The following is a 20572-nucleotide window of genomic DNA, read 5'->3' on the forward strand; positions in this document are numbered from 1 at the left end:
CCCTATTTCAATTTGTGTTCCTACTCTGATTTTTGTGGTGCTGTTTTTGATAGGTTGGACTGTTTTATCCCTTTGTGTAAAGACAGATGCAAAAAATGAGTTAAATAGTTCTGCTTTCTCCCTCCTTGCTTGTCACCTTCTTGCCACTTTCTCCCAGCAATGGACCAATTGTTTCCTGCAACCTTTTTCTTGTTTTTAACATGTTGGAAGAAGCTTTTTTGTTGTTGTCCCCCCCCCCCATTTCCACTTTTTATACTTATCTTTTTTGTCTTTCAATTTGCCAGAGAGTTCTTTATGCAGCCATGCTGGTTTCTTTTGGGAGCTGTTATTTTTCTTCTTCATTGGTATTGTGCTAGACTGAGCTTTTGTAATCTCATTTTTCAAAATTTCCCAAGCTTCTTGAATTGTTTTCCCCTTGAGGATTCTCATCCATGAAATTCTTCCCAAGCTCTCTCTGTTTATTGAAATTAGCTCTCTTAAAGTCCAAGACTCTAGTTTGACTTTGTTCTACTACTTGTGTTTGCATAATGTTGAATTCCAATATTACATGGTCACTTGCCCCCAGGGTTCCTATGGCTTCAACACCTTCTATCATTTCCTCTCTGTTAGTGAGAATTAAGTCCAATATGGCTGATCCCCTTGTTCCCTTCTCTACTTTTTGGGAAACAAAGTTGTCTGCTAGGTTCGTTGGAACTTGTTGGATCTTCCACTTGGTGCAGTTTGTTTCCCAGTTGATGTCAGGGTAGTTAAAATCCCCCATTACTATTGTGGTGTGCTTCCTACGTACCTTAGTTAGCTGACTAGCAATCTTTATCAGATACTATTCATATTAATTTTAGCTGGTGACAAAACACAGTATTTTTCAGCAATTTAGTTTTAGAATCATAAGAGAGTTTGCGTATTGTAGCTAATATAATCCTAAATTGTTAGTAAGAATGAATCATTATGCTTTTAACTCTGTATAGATTTGCCTCATTCTAACTGTAAAGGACCTTGGAGATGGCTTTGAAGAATGAATTCAACAGCTGCTGGCTTAAAAACCAGTGGAAGAGGAGAGTGAAAAAAAAAAAAGCTTGATTGCTCCATCTTGATTTGCTTTGGTGCAAGAGAAGGAAGGAATATGTCAGGCTTAATAGAGTAATAATAGTATCACAGCCAGATCGCCTTCACATCCTTCCAGTAGTGCTTGTGAAGTCTGCTTCCGGACTTCACCTATTTCAATGGGCTGACACCACTTCTTAATTCACTGGGAAAGAATGGCATGCTCTTAGGGAAGGGCATGATGCTAATTTTGGGCACCATTTTCATCCAATTTGAATAATACACTTCAAAAAAAAAGTTTTCCTATGTTCTCCTGCTGGCAGTTTAATCATTTTCTCATTAAACTGGATTACACCCAGAACGTAACTATGTAAATGTGATTATTGTATCCATTTTTAAATAGAACTTTCAACATAATAAAGGCAATAGACTTCCATTGAAAGGCTATAAAATGTAGTGTTACGTTAAACTGCTCTTTTGAGGTACAACAATATAATTTTCAATTTATACATGACATTTCCTTGTTAAATATATTTTATAAATTACAATTTCCTTTGTCAAGGAAACTGGCAGTCTAAAAGCTATATAGTAATTTAAGAAGTTGAATACTTTTTTATTGATGTAATGTTCTCCAATACAGTGGTACCTCGAACTCATTAATTGCTTCCAGGAGGCGTAACAAGTACTAAAAATGATAAGTACTGAATACTGCATGTAACTTACCATGTGACCCTTTGTTTAGGACAGGAAGAACTTCCTATGTCAGCAATCTTTCCAGCATGGCTGCTTTCCTGTCCGCCCTCTGTGATTGCTCACATTCCTATTGGGAACTTCCAATGTCAAGTACCAAATGATGAGTACCAGGGTGACATTTTCACATCAAAATACGTTGAGTACCAAATTTGATGAGTTTTGCAGCAGTGGAGTCCCGAGGTACCACTTTATACTGTATGTTGGCTCAATAAGTGCCACGATTTTAGTTGTCTGAGTTTTTTTTTTTGAATTAGCAATTTCAATGCCCACTTTAGAAGTGTTTTGAATTTAAATTTTGAGACCAGTACAGATGAATTGAGCTTTGATTTTTTTTTTTTAAAAAAAGTTGATTTTTACTCCTGCTGTCATGCCATTTTTAAATATTTCTCCAATTAACAAAACGGAAAACTTGCTTGAGCAGCATCAGAAATATATCATCTTGAAAGGTATTCAAATTTTCTCGTATTGGACTATAGTGTTGCTGCCTGCAATTTTTGGATTGCTTAGTAATTTCAGTAGAAGCGTATCATTTCCTCTTAAAATAGCTACCAAACTTGTGATTCCAACTCACTGATTTAGAATATAAGTTCCTATCAGAAAAGAACTTTTACATAATACTGTAGAACAGTATTTCTCTTCAATTTTGGACCTGAAGAAGTTTCTTGGATGAGAAGTGAAACATTTTCAAAGGAAAAAAACCCCTAAAAGTCCAGTTTCCCGTTGGAAAAAGCAAAGTTATGTCAATGTAGCTTTACAATAAAGTAGAAATACTCATCTGATTCTGATTCCTATCTGTTATTTATTAAATTTATATGTTGCCCAACATATAAGGCAGTGGAGGGATTCAAATAAGTTAACAATCGGTCCTCTGCCCTAATGACCAGCTGGGTAGGTGTGGCTTGGTGGTCTATGACTGGGTGGGTGTGGCCAACTCGATGTCACTCAGGTCAATGGGCGCTTCGCTTTAGCTCTTACAATGTAATAAGGGTTAACCCAAGTCAAAAGTGTATTTTCAAAAACGGTTCTGCCTAGACTACTTTGGATTGATTAGTAGATCTATTCTGTGCCCATCAAGGTGTTTTCAGCTTGCATGTAAAATACCATATTGGTTTGCTGAGTTACTTGTGACATTGGCCCTTAATGTTTTAGAGTACAATTAAGAAATTGAAATACTATCTTTATTCCTTGGTTGTTATCTGTTGTGGCCCAGCAGGAGCCGTTGGAGCTGCCACCAGACTCCGACAGCGAGGGACCCTCTGAGTCAGCTCTGGAGGATGTGGAGGACCCTGGACAGGGTTCCGACTCCGAGCAGGGCGCAGAGAGGCTGGTTGGCCACCAGGAGGCGCCTGAGCCTTGGGCCAGTGGGGAGAGACAAGGGAGAGTGAGCCGGAGGCCAGTAGTGAGTTGTTCCTGGATACACACCATCGAAGAGCTACTAGGCATCAGGAACAATTACGCAATTACAGGAGGTAATTGCGTTCAGCTGGTGGTCATTAGGCTCCTCTCCAGACTATAAAAAGCTACTTGTGCACACGCCCCTTTGCAGAAGTCAACGCAGGATTGAATGTCGGAGGACATTACTGTGAGCTTCGCAGGCTAGATTGCTGCCAAGCCTTATCTGTGTTTATTGCTGCCTGATTTTCTCTGAGTTGCTGCCAAGGTCCTTATCTGTTTGTTCTGCTTGGCTTTCAGCCACCGAGGTTTTGGTTTCTTGCTATTAAAGTACATTCCAGTTAAGCTTGTCTCGGCAGTCGTTACTGGACGGAGGAGGGGGTCAGAACAGTTATCTATATGTAAAATACTTTCATTCCCCTGTTGGGCTGTAAATGCTGGCCTTAATAGAGTCCAATAAAATATTTCTAGTGGGATAGGTTTTTTTGAAGTTCGATACTATGGCATTAACACCCCTATTCAATGAAGCAGAACCAGATGCTCCTTTTTTCAGTTAACATACCAGCCATAATCACCATGCAGTGATTATCACAACTTTTCCAATGTTGAAGAAAGTTATCGGCTTGCTTGGGATGGAACGTTCAAGCCAAGAGATCTTACTCACTGAAGAGTGTGCGAAGCGTAGATTTTTCTCCTATCTGCTGAGTCCCTGACCTCAGAGTAAGAACAGAATTATCTGTTCTATAAGAATTGTTTGGGGATTGTGTTTCATTGTACTATCTATTTGGGAAATTAATTAGTTTATCTTTTTGCATATCACAATGGATAGCCACTCCAATACTTATTATGAAGCTATTTTTGTATTACAAATGGTAACAGATTAAAGGGTTTTAAGTGTGGTTACTGTAAAAGTTACATGTATTTCAATTCTAACCACTGCTACCGTACCTATTTGCATGAACTTACCTTGGAGTTTTTTGCCTTTTCTCTTATAGGATATTGAAATTTTCAATTCTTTGCATTGGGGAGAAATGTCTAGTAGAATATCCATCTAACGTTCATTTTTTTCAGCTTTAATTTTTAAAGCAAAGTTCAAATTTTACTAAACAATTTATAACCTTAATGCTGTAATTACCTTATCATGTTTTAAACCTAAAGAACATGCCATGTTCTCTAAAGAGAAGACTATTTATACTTAACATAATATGGTTATGTCAATGATTACATTGCACAGAAGGTTCTAATAGCCAACTGGGTAAATTAAGACTTTCCTTGACAGTAATTCAATTGAAGTTCAGTTAGTTTAATGCAATCTTACATCCGCTTACATGGAACAAGACACATTTAAATAAAGGACTGTTTCCAGGGAGAAATGTAAAGAATTGCACTGCCAGGTTTTTATAAATCTACACCATGTTGTTAACTTTCATTAGACTTTTTGGGAGTTGGGAGTAATTAAGCACTTCTGCAATCTTTAATTCATATGGAATTTACTAGCAATATAGAATGACCTGCAGGCAAGCAGCTAAACCAGATTTATAAAATCTCTGAAGAGCTACTCTATATGGCTGATCAACTACATTTGGCTAAGTGGAGTTTAAACTGCTTATAGTCTCTTTGATTGCAGGCACACACAGTGGTATATTTCTTGGCTATCTATCATAGTGTTCAACAATAGGGCTGTATTTTGGAGACAAAAAAAGTCCTCTATAAACTGAGATTCTGCCCCTGTGGACAAGGGCTTGTTGAAACTACAGCTCATGTCGAGCTCTATTGTACCCTCTACAAGGACTTGCCTTATCTGGTAAAGTACCCAAGAAATTCTTTCTTATCTGTAGTTCTTGTTATCAGAGCAGTATGATAGTCTCCTTGAATATAGCTACATCTCCTTATACTGTAAAGTTAGGCAGACTTTGATTATCCATGGACAAATCCACTAATTGTAATATTTTATCTTTTTTATTTTTATTTTATTATATTTTTGTTTGCAATTCTGGTCAGTAACTATAATAAAAATACTAGTTCATGTGTGAAAGTGAGATTTATCTGGGATTCCTATCTGATTAATGACAATGTGAGAAGTATCTGAGCTAGAGAAACCAAATGGTATATATGATAACCTGAGAAAATAAAGACTATTATTTTGCGAAGTTTCTATGGGTAGTATCCGTGACCCGACAAATGCGCGCACGACAAAAGCGCGCCAACGAAACCGCGGCGAGAAAACTGTGATGTCATCAACGCATCCACAACGTGCCGACAAAAGAGCGATTTAAGTTAAGATAAGGGTTAGGTTTAGAACTTGCGGTTATTACTTGTTCGTTGAAGGCACGCTTTTGTCGGCGTGCTGTTGTTGGCGCGCTTCTGCGCTCATTCATTGGCGTGATTTAGAACTCACGGTTTTCTCGCCGCGGTTTTGTCGGCATGTTTTTGTCGAGCGTGCATTTGTCGGTGAACCGGTGGTATCTTTTCTATTACTAATGATGTGGAAGAAAATCAAGATGATTCTGTTGTGATTTTCTATCTGTTTCAAAATAACTTAATTACAGATCCTTATTTAGCAACATTTCCAGAAAAAGTTTTTTTTATGAAAATTCCTTCTTCTTACCACTTTCTCATGTGGTCCTTAAAAGTAAATGGTTTCCCTAAGCCCAAAAGGATTGAAAATACTTATAACAATGATACATTAACAGCTAATTTTTTTGAAAATTGTTAAAATGGTTTGTTTGAAAATTGAAATGGGATGTAGTGTACAATTAAAAATGAAAGTACCTATAAAAAAGTAAGGGAAATTTAATTATATAGAATTGAATGGTTTTAGAGTTATGCAGCTGCAATAGTTGTGTATGCATGACCAGCTTTCATTAAGTAGCTCACATTGTTTACTTCTTTCTCCAGTTCATATTCTTCACATACAGCTTCTGCAAGTTTGCATTCAGATGTGTGTCTTACTGCTCACCTAGTTTCCACTGAAGGTAACAGACACATTTGACAAAGGGACACAGATTTTTCAGCAGCAAACTGAAATCTGAGATTGCTTATCACATGAGAGCTGGCCTTGGTTCTGTTGGCTATGAAAAAGAAGCAAGTACACTGCTTGCTCATGAACTGTTGTGGCCCAGAGGAGCTGTTGGAACTGCCACCAGACTCCGACAGCGAGGGGCCCTATGAGTCGGCTCTAGAGGAGGTGGAGGACCCTGGACAGGGTGCTGACTCCGAGCCACCAGGAGGAGCCTGAGCCTTGGACCAGTAGAGAGGAGACAAGGGAGTGTGATCCCGACATCATGCATTGGAGCAGTGGGGAGGAGCCAAAGGAGTTGTTCCTGGATGCCTGGCACCGAAGAGCTAATAGGCATAAGGAGCAGTTACGCAGTTACAGGAGATAATTGCACTCAGCTGGTGGTAATTAGGCTCCTCTCAAGACTATAAAAGGAATGAGTGTGCATACGCCCTTTGCAGGAGTCAACGTATTCATTAAAATTGGAGAACACTCGTGGCTAGCTTGGCAGGCTGGCTTGCTGCCAAGGTTAGTCTGTGCTGGCTTGCTGCCAAGGCCTGGACTGTGCTGGCTTGCTGCCAAGGTCCCATCTGTGTGTTAATAAATCCTTGCAGTATCTCTGTCTCGGTGTGCTTTGGTGTAGGACGAGGGGGGTCAGAACATGAACATACATTACTTCAGCTTTCACCAGATTCACTTAGCACAAAACTTTAGTTGTCGGTGTATAGCTATATCACGCTTGCAATAATTAAATATGATCCATAGCATTGTAAGGTACACACAGGGCATTTTAAACCTGAATACTCATTCATGGTTCATTGAAAAACTACTTGCACATACAGACTCGCGGGGGGGAAAAAAAACATTTCAGCCAACTTTCCATGTACCGTAATCGTCAGTTTTATTTGTAGGAAAGACTGCATATCTGATTCCTGCATATGTAAAAACCCTTTTGAAAAGGTGAAAAAGTGATAAAACCTCAGGAGTATCTAAAAATTAAGCAACAAGCAGAGCCATACAATCTTTTAATTTCTTGCTCACTCTTCTATTAATCTGGAAAGAAATGCAGAGAGCCAGGCTATAATCAGAACGTTTGGCTAGAGTTGCAAGATCATTCTCTTAAAAGACGACATATTGCAAGAGAAATTTTGCCATTTCAGATTATTCATTAAAAAAAATATAAGCAGCTAGTTCTTCCTGAAAGACATTTAAGAACAGAACAAGAACAATCCAAATGAAATCTGAATCACACATGTTTTTTTAAAAAAAAATTCATTAGAAAAGAGCAAGAAAAAGTTATAAGCCATTACAACTTCCTTAACATGTTCCTGGAATGCCAATACCCAAGAATAGAAAAAGCTTAAAATAATCATTCCAAGAAATTACTAACCTAATCTATCCACAGTGTGTTGCGTTGCTATGAACACAACATTTTTCACTGGCAGTGCAGAAAACACTGCTTTTCAGCTGGGAACAAATTGATTCCCCCTCTTTCTACTCTCCCCTCCCCTTCATTAAACCATTTAAACCATAGGAATTAAGGCAAAAGCAGAAGATACCCATTTTTAAAAGATCTGGTAGTAGAAATCTCTTAAATCTTTCCATTTGCAAAACACCACGGCTGGTCTGGGACAGGCAATTCATTTACGGGGCTGATGGATGTATTGATTGACATGTTGTGGGGGAGGAAGTTTTTCCACAGAGGGATGTGGTTTTTGGTGGGCCACTTGTGCTGCAGCTGGAGGGAAGTCTTTATCACCCTGATTAAAGAACAAACACACCAGCATTAAAAACATCACACAGACATATCAATAATTAGTCTCTCCCCCTTTTTAAGAATAATGAAGTTTTGCTGAAATGACCTTCAAATTCTTGTCCCACCTTGTCTCCTAAGCACTTATGCTTCAAAAAGCTAGTGTATATCAGCATGAGCCCATTAGAAATCCATAAGGTATGTTTGTGAATGGATTGTTGGACTTGCTCAATTTCAGCTTCCATAAATAAATACTAAAGTGGTGGGAACTGTTTAGAATAGGAATTATGCCTGAATGAATCAGTAAGTACTGCAAATTCTAAATCAATTAAAATCTATAACATTCAGTGAAGTCTTTTCAGATATTGAACACTGAACTTCCAATGTACTAGGCTTTTTGAAACACAAATCGAAATTGAAGTGTGCTTAATATTTGCACCTGAAACTGAAGCTTTACTTTTAAAAAAATGAAATGATCCTCTTATAGCGGTTACACATCTGATTGCATTTGAAGTAAATACATTGAAATAAATGAAGTAAAACTTAAAAAGCTAGTATATGATTTTTTAGCCAGGCCTAGGTATATTATAAGCAAGAAAAATCCATTTCTTTCAGAATTATTATTTGCTTAGTAGTTATGTGAAAAAGTTATTTGTACAATCTAATGCAATTTGTCTGTTTCTGGTACATTTCTGATGTTCGGTGTGTTTTTCACAAGCCTAAGCATTTTCAATCAACATCCTTATGCTGTAAGGATGTAACAGATTTAGGGGACCAGAAGATGCTACAAAACTGCACTCATTTTTGAAAAAAAATTCTCCTATAATTCACTTTGTTATATTTCCAGTGCCTGGGAAAGAACTTCCTATTTTCCAAAATATACCTTTAGGCATTATTTCTATTACTTTCACAACCTAGGCTAGAAATTTTCCAACTCTCCAGGATATCAAGCCTAAATTTTGAAGAATACAAACTATTTTCCTTCATGTTCCAATATGCATATTTTTACTTTTCATTTTCCAACTTTAACTGTAAAACTGATAATTGTATTGCTGCCATTTTTCTATGAATTCTATTAATGTTTTAACGACATATATTGCCCCGACAACATTTACAAAGACAGGGGAGATTGAAATTGTAAAAAACAAAAAAGCGAGTTACAGTTCAACTAATAGTATTTTTAAATATGTAACTCATGAGATAATTCACATCCTATTAAAAAGCCTAAATAAACAAGCATTTTTCTTTTCCAAGATAATGGGAATTACACAACTGAATTCTGTTATCTGGTATAACAAAAACAACAACCTTGGTAAGGAAAATCATTGATTAAAAAAATGTAGGAGACATTTGCAATTCATATTTTCACAATGAAAAGTTGAAAATTAGGACTTACCCTTGCAATTACACCAGAAATAAACACAGTTGGTTTCGGTGGACTGGAAAATAAAAGGGCACGATTTAGTAATATACTCAATTTGATTTGCTAGAAGCCATAAAGCAAAATTAAGATATTTGAAAGGTATAATCAAACTTTCAAAATAGTCTTGCTTAGAAATTAATCTCCTTAAAACAGCCATAATATGCAACGTAGCTGACCTTATTCATGCTTAATCAATTAGTGCATGAGAGGGAAGCAACTGAGTGATCTGAAAAGGATTATTTTAAGGTGTTTTTGATTTTAAAAAATTAATGAAAGGAATAAGCTGTTAAAACCTGGCTATTCCGGCAGGCCTGGGGCTGTTGACCTCATTGTTGAGGTCCAGCCCCGATCATAACAAATGTATGTGTATGGATTTTAACCTGTTTTTATTTTCATTTTTTATTATTTCTTTTTGTTGTTGTTGTTGTAAGCCGCCCGGAGTCCTCCAGAATTGGGCGGCCTATAAATCGTACAAACAAATAAACAAACAAATAAACAAATAAATAAAAGTGGAAGCATCATTGCAAACTATAGAAGTTTTTTTCTTTAAAATCAAAGCTTTTACAGAGTTTATCACTACATAAATATGAATAAAAACATCTGCGACAATTAAAATAATGAAGAGCATTATTGTTACAACAATAACAGTTATAGCTGGCAGTTACAGTAGCGATCCATTTATTTCAGGGACGTCATTTGATTTTATTGTGGGCTGCATCAGGGTTGTGTTTGACCTTGGGGAACAGGTGAGCGTAGCCAAGATGGCCAGCTTGACGTCGTAGGCACCTGTGGTGGCCTGAATGCTCTGCCAGCAAAAACAGAGCTGGGGAGGACTGTGCTGACAAAGAGTTGTTTTCGCTAGCAGAGGGTTGCAGCGGGTAGTCGCAGCCAAAAATGGAGCTCCATTTTCGCTGGCAGAGGCACCGCGGGCCGGTCCTTTGCTGTTTCCAGGGTGGCCCCGTGGGCCGGATCTAAGCACCTTGCGGGCAAGATCCAGTCTTTTGAGTTTGACACCCCTGATATTTTTTGTTATTCTCCTTCCACTGATTGATTGTTTCATAAGAACTGCAAGATTTAGTAACTGCAGCCAAATACATTATAAATGCCAAATACTAAGAATGAGCTAGGTTTAGAGTTTGTCACATATCCATGTACTGTTTTTCTCAGGAGTTCCAGCACTAACATTACCTGCAGTAGAGTCTTCTACTACTTGAGCCGAGGTGGCGCAGTGGTTAGAGTGCAGCACTGCAGGCTACTTCAGCCGACTGCAGTTCCGCAGTTCGGCTGTTCAAATCTCACCGGCTCAAGGTTGACTCAGCCTTCCATCCTTCCGAGGTGGTAAAATGAGGACCCGGATTGTTGGGGGCAATATGCTGACTCTATAAACCGCTTAGAGAGGGCTGAAAGCCCTATGAAGCGGTATATAAGTCAAACTGCAATCGCTATTGCTACTTGTTTCTAATTTAACTAAAATAAATATGTAAGCTAGTTCCAGTCACTAACACAAGAGCAGTAGCCATTACCCTTATGAACACAATGTCAAACAGAAAATGTGTATTATCAGTGTGAAGGATTAACAGACAATTGAACTAGCTGGGACTTTTCTCCATCTTTCTACTCCTTCTATATTTACAATATTCATCATTCCTCTCCTTTTTTCCACTCCACCCCTCCTCCTTTTTAAGTTGTTCAGTAGAGCTGAACTCTGGTAAGTATAAAAAACAGAACCCTCATGGCAGGTTTGGTAGATACTATTGCTACCTTCAGACGTTTTCTGGAAAATCAAAGGTTGAGGTTGAGGTTTGTTTTATTTATATGCCGCCCTATTCCCTACAGGGACTCAGGGCGGCAAACAACTCAAGCAGGGAAGGGAACATACAAATACAAGACAAGCATTTAAGATAACCAACAACCACACCTGTCGAGAGGGGAAGGGAGCTCATCAACCCCAGGCCTGCCGACACAGCCAGGTTTTAACGGCTTTCTGGAAGGCCTGGAGAGAGGTGAGGGTCCGAATCCCTGCGGGGAGTTCATTCCAGAGGGCCGGAGCTGCCACAGAGAAGGCCCTCCCCCGGGTTGTAGCCAGATGGCATTGGCTGGTAGACGGAACCCGGAGGAGGCCGACCCTGTGCGATCTAATGGGTCTTTGGGAGGTAATTGGCAGCAGGCGGTCTCTCAAGTACCCAGGTCCAAAGGGAAATGTAGCAATGCATCTCCTGTTTCCCACCTTGTGTTAATCATGTTAGACTAATCAAATAACAGATAAAGTAACATACTTAACAAGGTGATGTGCTTAATTTGTGTTTAGGCATGCAATTCTCTAATACACCACCCCCAATTCCATTTTTCCACTGCACAAATACACGAGGCCCTTAGAGCCAACCTGTAGAAAGGACACTCGGGAACTGTGTATGAGCTGCTCTGACCTCTTCACCAGGCTACAATGTACTTGTAGTAAATAAGCTCTGCTAATTCTATTTATCTTCATTTGCAAACACAGCCAGAGCTACCAAGCAGCAGGATAAACAATATGCTTCAAGCACCATGGGGAAAGAGAAGCAGATGAATGAACAAACTCAGGCTTAGTGGTGGGTAGTAAGTAATTTCTATTATGAAGAAAGACTTCAAAGGTACTGGCCACAAGCTGTGCTTCAAGTTGCAAAATAACCTGGGTTTGCATTTCTTCCAGTCTCTTGTCAAATATCTTGGGGGTGGGGGGGAGGGAGAGAGAGATAGCTTCTCAAAGAGTGGATTTATTCTAATTAGCTACAACACAAAAATTAAGTGAACTGAATTATGACATTTCTGGAGCACATTTTTGCTTTGCAAACTTCTTGAATGCATATCTACTAAGCATTTAATACACATGGAAAAAAAATATAAAGAATAACAAGTAGCAGACAGCGTATTAATAAAACATGAAATTTAGTTTTCACACACGATTTGTCTGCTCTGGCATTTTCTGAAAGGCTTTATAATAGCAAATCTGAATTTGAATGATTTCCTCACATATTTTCCCCCTGACCTTTCAGTTTTCATTGTTTTCCAATGAACCATGAAACTTGAGTACAACATTTTCTGACAATCATTCCCAAATACATTTATCTACCAGGGTCTCCAAGAATAATCATTGCTATGTTGTTACCTATATCAAGAAAGACACCAGTTTGGATATCTTTCTCTCTTGACTAGAATAGAATAACAGAGTTGGAAAGGACCTTGGAGGTCTTCTAATCCAACCCCCTGCTTAGGCAGGAAACCCTACACCACTTCAGACAAATGGTTGTCTAATTTCTTCTTAAAACTTCCAGTGTTGGAGTATTCACAACTTCTGGAGGCAAGTTATTCCACTGATTAATTGTTCTAAATGTCAGGAAATGTCTCCTCAGAACTGAGAAGTTGCTTCTCTCCTTGATCAGTTTCCACTCATTGCTTCTTGTTCTACCCTTAGGTGCATTGGAGAATAGTTTGACTCCCTCTTCTTTGTGGCAACCCCTGAGATATTGGAACACTGCTATCACGTCTCCCCTAGTCCTTCTTTTCATTAAACTAGACATACCCAGTTCCTGCAACCGTTCTTCATATGTTTAGTCTCCAGTCCCCTAATCATCTCTGTTGCTCTTCTCTGCACTCTTTCTAGAGTCTCCACATCTCTTCTACATCGTGGCGACCAAAACTGAATGCAGTATTCCAAGTGTGGCCTTACCAAGACATTATAAGTTTCTTCTGTCCTTGATTAGTTTCCACCCATTGCTTGTGTGCGTGCATGTGCTTTTGGCACCCGAGGAAAAAAAGGTTAGCCATCATTGACTTAGGGTATCAAACTTGGACTAGGAAAATGGTTTCCAATTCAGACTCAGATATAAACTCCACAGGGCAAAGCCTAAGACTCTTTCACAGGCTATTATGAGAATGAAAAAAATTATGCTAAGGGGTATAATTAGGAGGACGAAGAAATAAAGTTTCAGCTTTAAATGCTTGCTTTATACTCTGCTTTTGTTGCATGCATGTAACTTACACTCCCAATATTTTGTAAGCTATAATGGCTGCTTTGACAGATGTTGGCTTGAAGATGTTGTTAAGGCTTTAAAAATTTTTGTTGTCAAGGCTTTAAAAAATAAAACATGTTCTTTTAGAAACATCATATGTAATTGTAACAGGTTTGATTTTTAAAACACTAATAATTTGTTACATTTCACAGAGAATATTTTTATCCAAGATTCTTTCTAGCAATTAACATATTGAGAAGAAAATAGCACTTGTTTTTTTCCCCAAGCACTAACTCCGATGTCACTCATAGGCTGCTATGAAACAACCTGCTGAACACTGGTTTCTTTGAGGGTCTCATTTATTTTTAATCCCATATAACAGAATTCGAGTGTATTATAACACAAGGGATTAAACATGCAGTTTACTGACGCTACAAATAAATCTCCGAGAAAACTGATTAGTTGAGAAATCCATTTAAGCTAAAGAAAAGATCTGACAGTCTTGGCCGCTATGCAGTCACTCTTAATTATTATTAGATTCCCATCTATAATATTTCATATAGCCCTTTAATATTTTTAAAGTACTTTGTGTGTGCTTGGGCAATAATCCTCATAAAAACCAAAGCTCTGGGACAACGATCTGTCTTACCAGCTTTAGCAAGATTTTCAGTCATAGATAGGGTTGCATGTGCTGGCTGGCTTCTGATCTTTGCGCCACATGTTTCGTCACAAACAATTGGGCTCATAAAATGGAGAAAGGGAAGCATAGCAATAGCAGTTCGACTTATATACCGCTTCATAGGGCTTTCAGCCCTCTCTAAGCAGTTTACAGAGTCAGCATATCGCCCCCACAGTCTGGATCCTCATTTCACCCACCTCGGAAGGATGGAAGGCTGAGTCAACCTTGAGCCGGTGAGATTAGAACCGCTGAACTGCAGATAACAGTCAGCTGAAGTGGCCTGCAGTACTGCACCCTAACCACTGTGCCACCTCAGCTCACGTATGCTAATACTCTCTCTTACTGCTTAGCTTTATCTGTGGTCAGTGAATCCCTAAAGAAGGCCTGTGTTTTCTATACCTGCAGCACAGTGGTGGGTTTCAAAAATTGTTCAAACCTACTCTGTGGGTGTGGCCTTCTTTGTGGGAGTGGCTTGCTGCCCATGTGACCGGATGGGAGTGGCTTGCCGCCCATGTGACCGGATATGAAGATGCCGACGACACTTGTCGGAATCACCTTAAATTACCTCACACACAGCACTGGCATGCATAAGAATAGGATGCAAACTTGTTTTTTAAAAGGTATCTTTGGTTTGCGTTAAAACAACTTCAACACACGCAATGTTCTGATTGCACCACAAATGCAGTAGTCATCCTTACCTTTCACAGAGGCACTGAGTTTTATAAATAGGAGCATGATAGTGTAGAATAATCATATCCAAGGACCAGTGGTGGGTTTCAAAAAATTTTGGAACCTCTTCTGTAGGTGTGGCCTGCTTTCCGGGTCCACTGGTGGAACCTCTTCTAACCGGTTCGGTAGATTTGATGAACCGGTTCTACCGAATAGGTGCGAACTGGTAGGAACCCACCTCTGATGCAGCAACACTTTGCAGTGTTGTTGCTGCAAGGGAAATACTGGCATGACTATTCTAGAACCTGGGACATGGCTACTATTCTTGCTTAATCACAGGAAAGCCTTTGTCTGATCTTGGGTATTCTAAAGGTATGAGGATAGTAACTGAAATACAGGCACCTTAGAATGCTTGCTGCCCTTACTCTCTAGTGAAAATGTGGGTGGTGGATAAGGCAAGCCATAATCCCCATCTTATATGTGTGCAGAAATGATTTTGTGAAGTGATCAATACTGGTATCTTAACTGAAGGAGCTAAGTGATAATACAATTATGCTGTGAAATAGATTAACAATGATACAATGAAAGACTGATACATATATGAATTGAATACTTTAGAACTTTTTGGTTTTAAAATGGATAAGGATAATAATGAATTTATGTATACTTGATAGAGGATTGGTGATATAATGTATAACCCTAAGAATATATTATAAAGATATCTTGTTGTTGATAAATAATTTTAATAATAGAAGTAATTAAAAATTGGTATATATATGAAGCGACTATTTAGAATACCTTGTTGAAAAATGAAGGAATAACATCTTTGTTTGAATGTATCATGTACAAGGACAATAATGAACATAAGCATACTTGATAGTTGATTGGTGGAATTATACATAATTGAAAACAGTGATATGCAAATATAAATGGTTGGTAAATCTCTTTCATATTGCGATCTGTGACTATATAAAGGTATATTGTTATTAAACAGACAATCAAGAATGTAAGGGAATTAGGTTTATTGAAAAAAATATTAATTGTAATTGAATATACACTGTACAATGAAAGTGCGGTATCTAGTTATATTAGATGAAAAATCTGTGATTGTAAATGTAATTGAGAATATGGATGCAAAAACACTTGTAACCAAACGACATGCTGTATGTAATGGATGAGATCATTTTTTTAATATTGTTTTTTTAATGTTTAAAAATAAAAAGAGATTGCAAAAAAAAAATACTGGTATCTTCTGCTACATAAAAAAAACTGCAAATAAATAATTAAAAAATACACAATCTTGCCTTGATACAGCTATAAAGAATCTCAATAGGGTGCTCTCAACGGGGGGAATGCTACTGACTTTTCCTCTTTAATTTTTGATATTTCATTTGGAAAGTACAATTTTTCTAGCAGGCAGCTGTCCTAAAACTACAATCAGTTTGGATTTCTGACCATTATTTAATTATTGTTTGCTTCTCACAATGCTGTTAGCGGACTGACACTATGTCAGGCATTTTATTAACGCACAATATTGTTTTTCTAACAGTTTAAGCTCAGCTGCGCATTTACAAAGCTTTCCACAGGATGGCGCTGATGAACCTTCAAGATTTTGAAACTGAATAAAATTCTAAGCATTTATTTTTCCTAGATAAAGTTGCACAGTTTCAAATAATGTGCCCCCAAGCCTTTTGAAGAATTAATGTATACTTATAGATACACCCCTGAGGCCCTTAAAAAAAAAGACCATGGCTATTATTTTTGCACCGTTCTAAAGTAAAAAACAAAAAGCAGACCGACAAAATGCTAGCATACAAGATGATGAAAGATTTAACACTTGGTTTAAGGCCTTGAGCATGCACACACGTATGCTGAATTATAACTCTCATCACCCCACAGAGCAAGTAGTCCAAAGATCTGGGTTTAATAGCAATGAAATTTTCCCTTACTCCCTGTTGCAAGCAGTCCAACAGTTTGATGGCAGATTTCACATAGCTATAACATACAAAACATTCCCCAATCATCATTCTTTTATTCAGCCCAGTGGAGGATATGATAAATGCTGCACTATTTACACATCCCCACTGAGCCAATTTCTCTTTACTTACATGCAATGTTGGAAACTTGCAGCATCTTTCAATAATGTCTGTGTTTTCAAACAGTTTTATTTTTGGAGAAAGGAGGAGTCCATTTGTCATCCCTGGATATTAATCTTCTCAGTAGGCTATGTAATTAAGGTCCCTAGTATGTTAGCCTGTATTTAGGAAGAAGTTCTAGCACTAGTAAATAATCGTATTAAATGAATGAGAAAATCTACTAAATTCTGTTTTGCTTATTTAGTTTTCCAAATCTTAAGTGCATGTATTTTCATCCACATGAATCCTAATATCTACTTTAAAGTAATTGTTTCTAATACAGCATGGACATATATATGTGCTTTTGGTTTCTATATTTACATCACAGCATTTGGAAAAAATGTAAGTGTTGGCTTGCGTGTATTTGTTCTATAAATTTTAAAAGTACTAATAAATAATGGATGATTTAGATTTCTTTTCAATCCCTGTATTTCATATTTTAAAGTAAAAGGATATCAAAGGAATGTCTTTTTATAAAAATCTCTGTTACAATATAAAATCTCCATCTTTAGAAAATGAAAAAAAAACTCACTAAATTTCAGTTTGCATAATAAAACGTTTTATATCAAATGTATTAAATTTGATTTCAGTGTTCACTATAAGTCTCAAGAATCTGTCATACTGTAGATTATTATACTATAAAAGGTATTATGTAGTTTTGCCCTAAATTTCCTTAAGAATTCTAAAATGCAAAATTGCATCAATTTAGGCTTTCAACAATAAGGGGTAAAAAGCATCTTTTGTTATTGAAAACGCTGATACAATCTTTTTAGTCCTGTCAATGTGTTCAAACAGTTTGTCAAACCAATGTCTCCCTGCTACTTGGGAAACATTTGATTATTCATAATATTCCTATTACAACAACAACAATGTATTTATTTCATCCATTTTAATCACTCCTGACAAATTCAAATAGCTTGTGTAACTCCCTTTTTAGGGCCCTGCAATCCAGTGGTGGGTTTCAAAAAATTTTGGAACCTCTTCTGTAGGTGTGGCCTGCTTTCCGGGTCCACTGGTGGAGCCTCTTCTAACCGGTTCGGTAGATTTGACGAATCGGTTCTACTGAATAGGTGTGAACTGGTAGGAACCCACCTCTGCTATACTCCCTTAATTTGGGGTACAGTCAGGACAATTGGATGGAGCTGAGTGTTTATTGACTGGATGCCCACACGGAGTGGCATTGTGACTCTAGATATTTTTTTCCCCTTTGTGCCCTAGGAGAGAAACACCTGCCACTACCTTATGAGTGGAAGGTGAGTGTCTTAACACTCGGAGGAGAGCCTTCTCTGTGGCTGCTCCGGCCCTCTGGAACGACCTCCCTGTGGAGATTCGGACCCTCACCACCCTTCAGGCTTTCCCCAAAGCCATCAAGACCTGGCTGTTCCAGCAGGCCTGGGGCTGATGAGTTCCCAGCCCCACTCGAATTGTTGTGACTGTTGTGAGTTTTTTTAAAACTGTTCTTTGTAATTTGTTTCTCGTTTTGTTTGTTCTTGTATTGTTCCCTTCCCCTTGGTTTGTTAGCCGCCCTGAGTCCCTTTGGGAATAGGGCGGCATACAAGTTTAATAAACCCCTTAAACCCTTAACCTCTAGGCCACCAGGCCACTCTCAAATAGTTTGTGTAACTAATCCTGTTAAAAAGTATTGTGCTTCAGGTTCAGCCTCCAGTGTTATTCTTGTGACAGACAACTATGTAGACCACTCATTATTTGCTGCTATAATAATGTGAGCAAAACAGCGGTACATGCAAGAATCATCTCTGAGAAATCACGGTTTAGTTTTATGAGTTACGTGATACTAGGTTTAGGTATTTTCAGACATGAAGGTGACTAGCAAGTACTCCTTGGTCTTTAAAAAATGTGGGAATGTCTTTAGAACAAAGGAACTTTCCATGAGATTTAGAAGAAGCATGAGTTCAAGAATGATAACAGAACATTTCCATTTGTTGTAAAGTATTCTGCATTCAAAGGGTAAGAGTGCAGCATTCCACTGCAGTAACAAAGTTGACCTATTTTTACAGACATCTGATAACAGAAGATTGGTTTGGCTTGTTTCTAACTTTTAGTGATATATACTCTATATAAATGTCATAAAATAACACACATGCCTCCAAGGTTTTCTTAGATTCCAGTTTAAAGTCACTGTATTAATGCTATCCTAAAGATAGTGCTGAAAGTATAAATGGGAATGAGAAATAAGATGACAATTCTATGTCCTAGCTTTAAACTATATTAGTTATCAGACTACTGGGACATTGCTACTAGTTTTTAAAGATAACAATTCATTTCAGATCTACTTGAATTTACAATATAAGCCACATGTAAGGCATTAGCAGAAGCCATAGATTATTCTCACATTTGCAAGTAGATATATAGACATCTTGAAATTCTTGATCATAACTACATTATATATCATGATAATAATTCTATTCATATAATGTTATGCTTACATTCTCTCAAATCTGGCTTTTGAAGTACTTACATACTTTTTCTTGCCTAATCTGAACATAAGGTCCCAGTGAGATTACCAGAACATCCCCCAAACTAGAAACTTCCAATGGTTTTGCTCTTTACCTCATGTAATTCACCAAACCATCAATCTATTGTATTTTGTAGTGATTTAACCAGCATCATGGAATGAATAAAATCAGTAGTATAACTTAAGAACATGCACAATGTTACGCCCTGTCTTTTCCTTAGAATTTTCAAAACAAATTTCACCGTAGTCCCCTTTCTTTTATCTCAAGAATAATCATCTTCTGAATGGGTAGAATGACAGAATGATTGGTCCAAACTCACACAGTGAACTCCATGGTCCATTGGCAATTTAAATCTTTATCTCTCCAAGCACAATACCCTAACCTGTGTACCACTTTGGCTCTTTATTTTCATATAATAAATATGCCTATATTTACTTTCTTACTTATTTTACCTCTAATATGTATTTGTATAAACTACCCAGCATACATTGTATAAAATACAACTCTACCAGAAGGAAATAAATTGTTGCACCTTATTTAAATATTCTTACAATACAGATGCGAACTTCTAAAGTGTTGCTATGACTATTATCAGGTTGCCATTCGAGGGAGGATTCCATGCATACTTTCGGCCAGAGTTGGATCTCATATTTCTGCAACCTAGTTCGTGAATATGATGTATGACATATGACAGAAGGGAGGAGATAGAGGAGTAAAGTTCAAACGCAATTAAGCGAAAGCCAGTTTAGGCTCCACAGAAGATCAAGCCAAGATGTTGATCCTAATAAATGAATGGTTTTTTTAAACTTTGTCTCGAGGCTCGTAAATTAGTTAGGTCATCTCTTGGGAACTTCACAACAAAGACATAGCCTCATTTAAATTGCCTGTTCAGAAAAATGTAAATGCTAGAATGAGATGTGACTTGTTCTCATCCATAATAATTGGCTTTCTATGACACTTTTTTAGCCAGTAAAAATAGCAGTTCATTGAAATGCTCCTTTAACATGCCAACATCCTATTGAGTCATTCTCAAAAGTACCTGGGAAATGGACTATTTATAAACTTGTTAAACCCTCATAAACATTAATGATATATCCAGCTATTGTTTGTGCAACTTATGAGCTGTTCAATCACTTACAGTGTACACACTCACACACCTGTGGAATTGAAAAGGAAGAGGGAATCAATTAACACTTCAGCTACACATTTCCATGTAACTAATGCTTAACCCCCAATCCTACCACCACTGTTATTTAGTACATC

The 20572-nt window shown here is 37.7% G+C and overlaps 1 protein-coding gene across 1 annotated transcript in view; it reads right to left on the bottom strand.

Moving 5' to 3' along the window:
- Window positions 1-7060: 7060 nt before the first annotated feature.
- The window catches only part of DAP (death associated protein), a 37039-nt gene continuing 23527 nt past the window's right edge, over window positions 7061-20572 (bottom strand). The window contains exons 3-4 of the mRNA XM_032219646.1: window positions 9334-9376; window positions 7061-7944 (exon numbers count right to left, since the gene is read on the bottom strand). Of these exons, the coding sequence (XP_032075537.1) occupies window positions 7825-7944; window positions 9334-9376 (163 nt within the window). The 3' untranslated portion in view covers window positions 7061-7824. The remainder of the gene's footprint in view (window positions 7945-9333; window positions 9377-20572) is intronic.

Source organism: Thamnophis elegans, chromosome 6 (assembly GCF_009769535.1).
Source record: "Thamnophis elegans isolate rThaEle1 chromosome 6, rThaEle1.pri, whole genome shotgun sequence".
Lineage (NCBI taxonomy): Eukaryota > Metazoa > Chordata > Lepidosauria > Squamata > Colubridae > Thamnophis > Thamnophis elegans.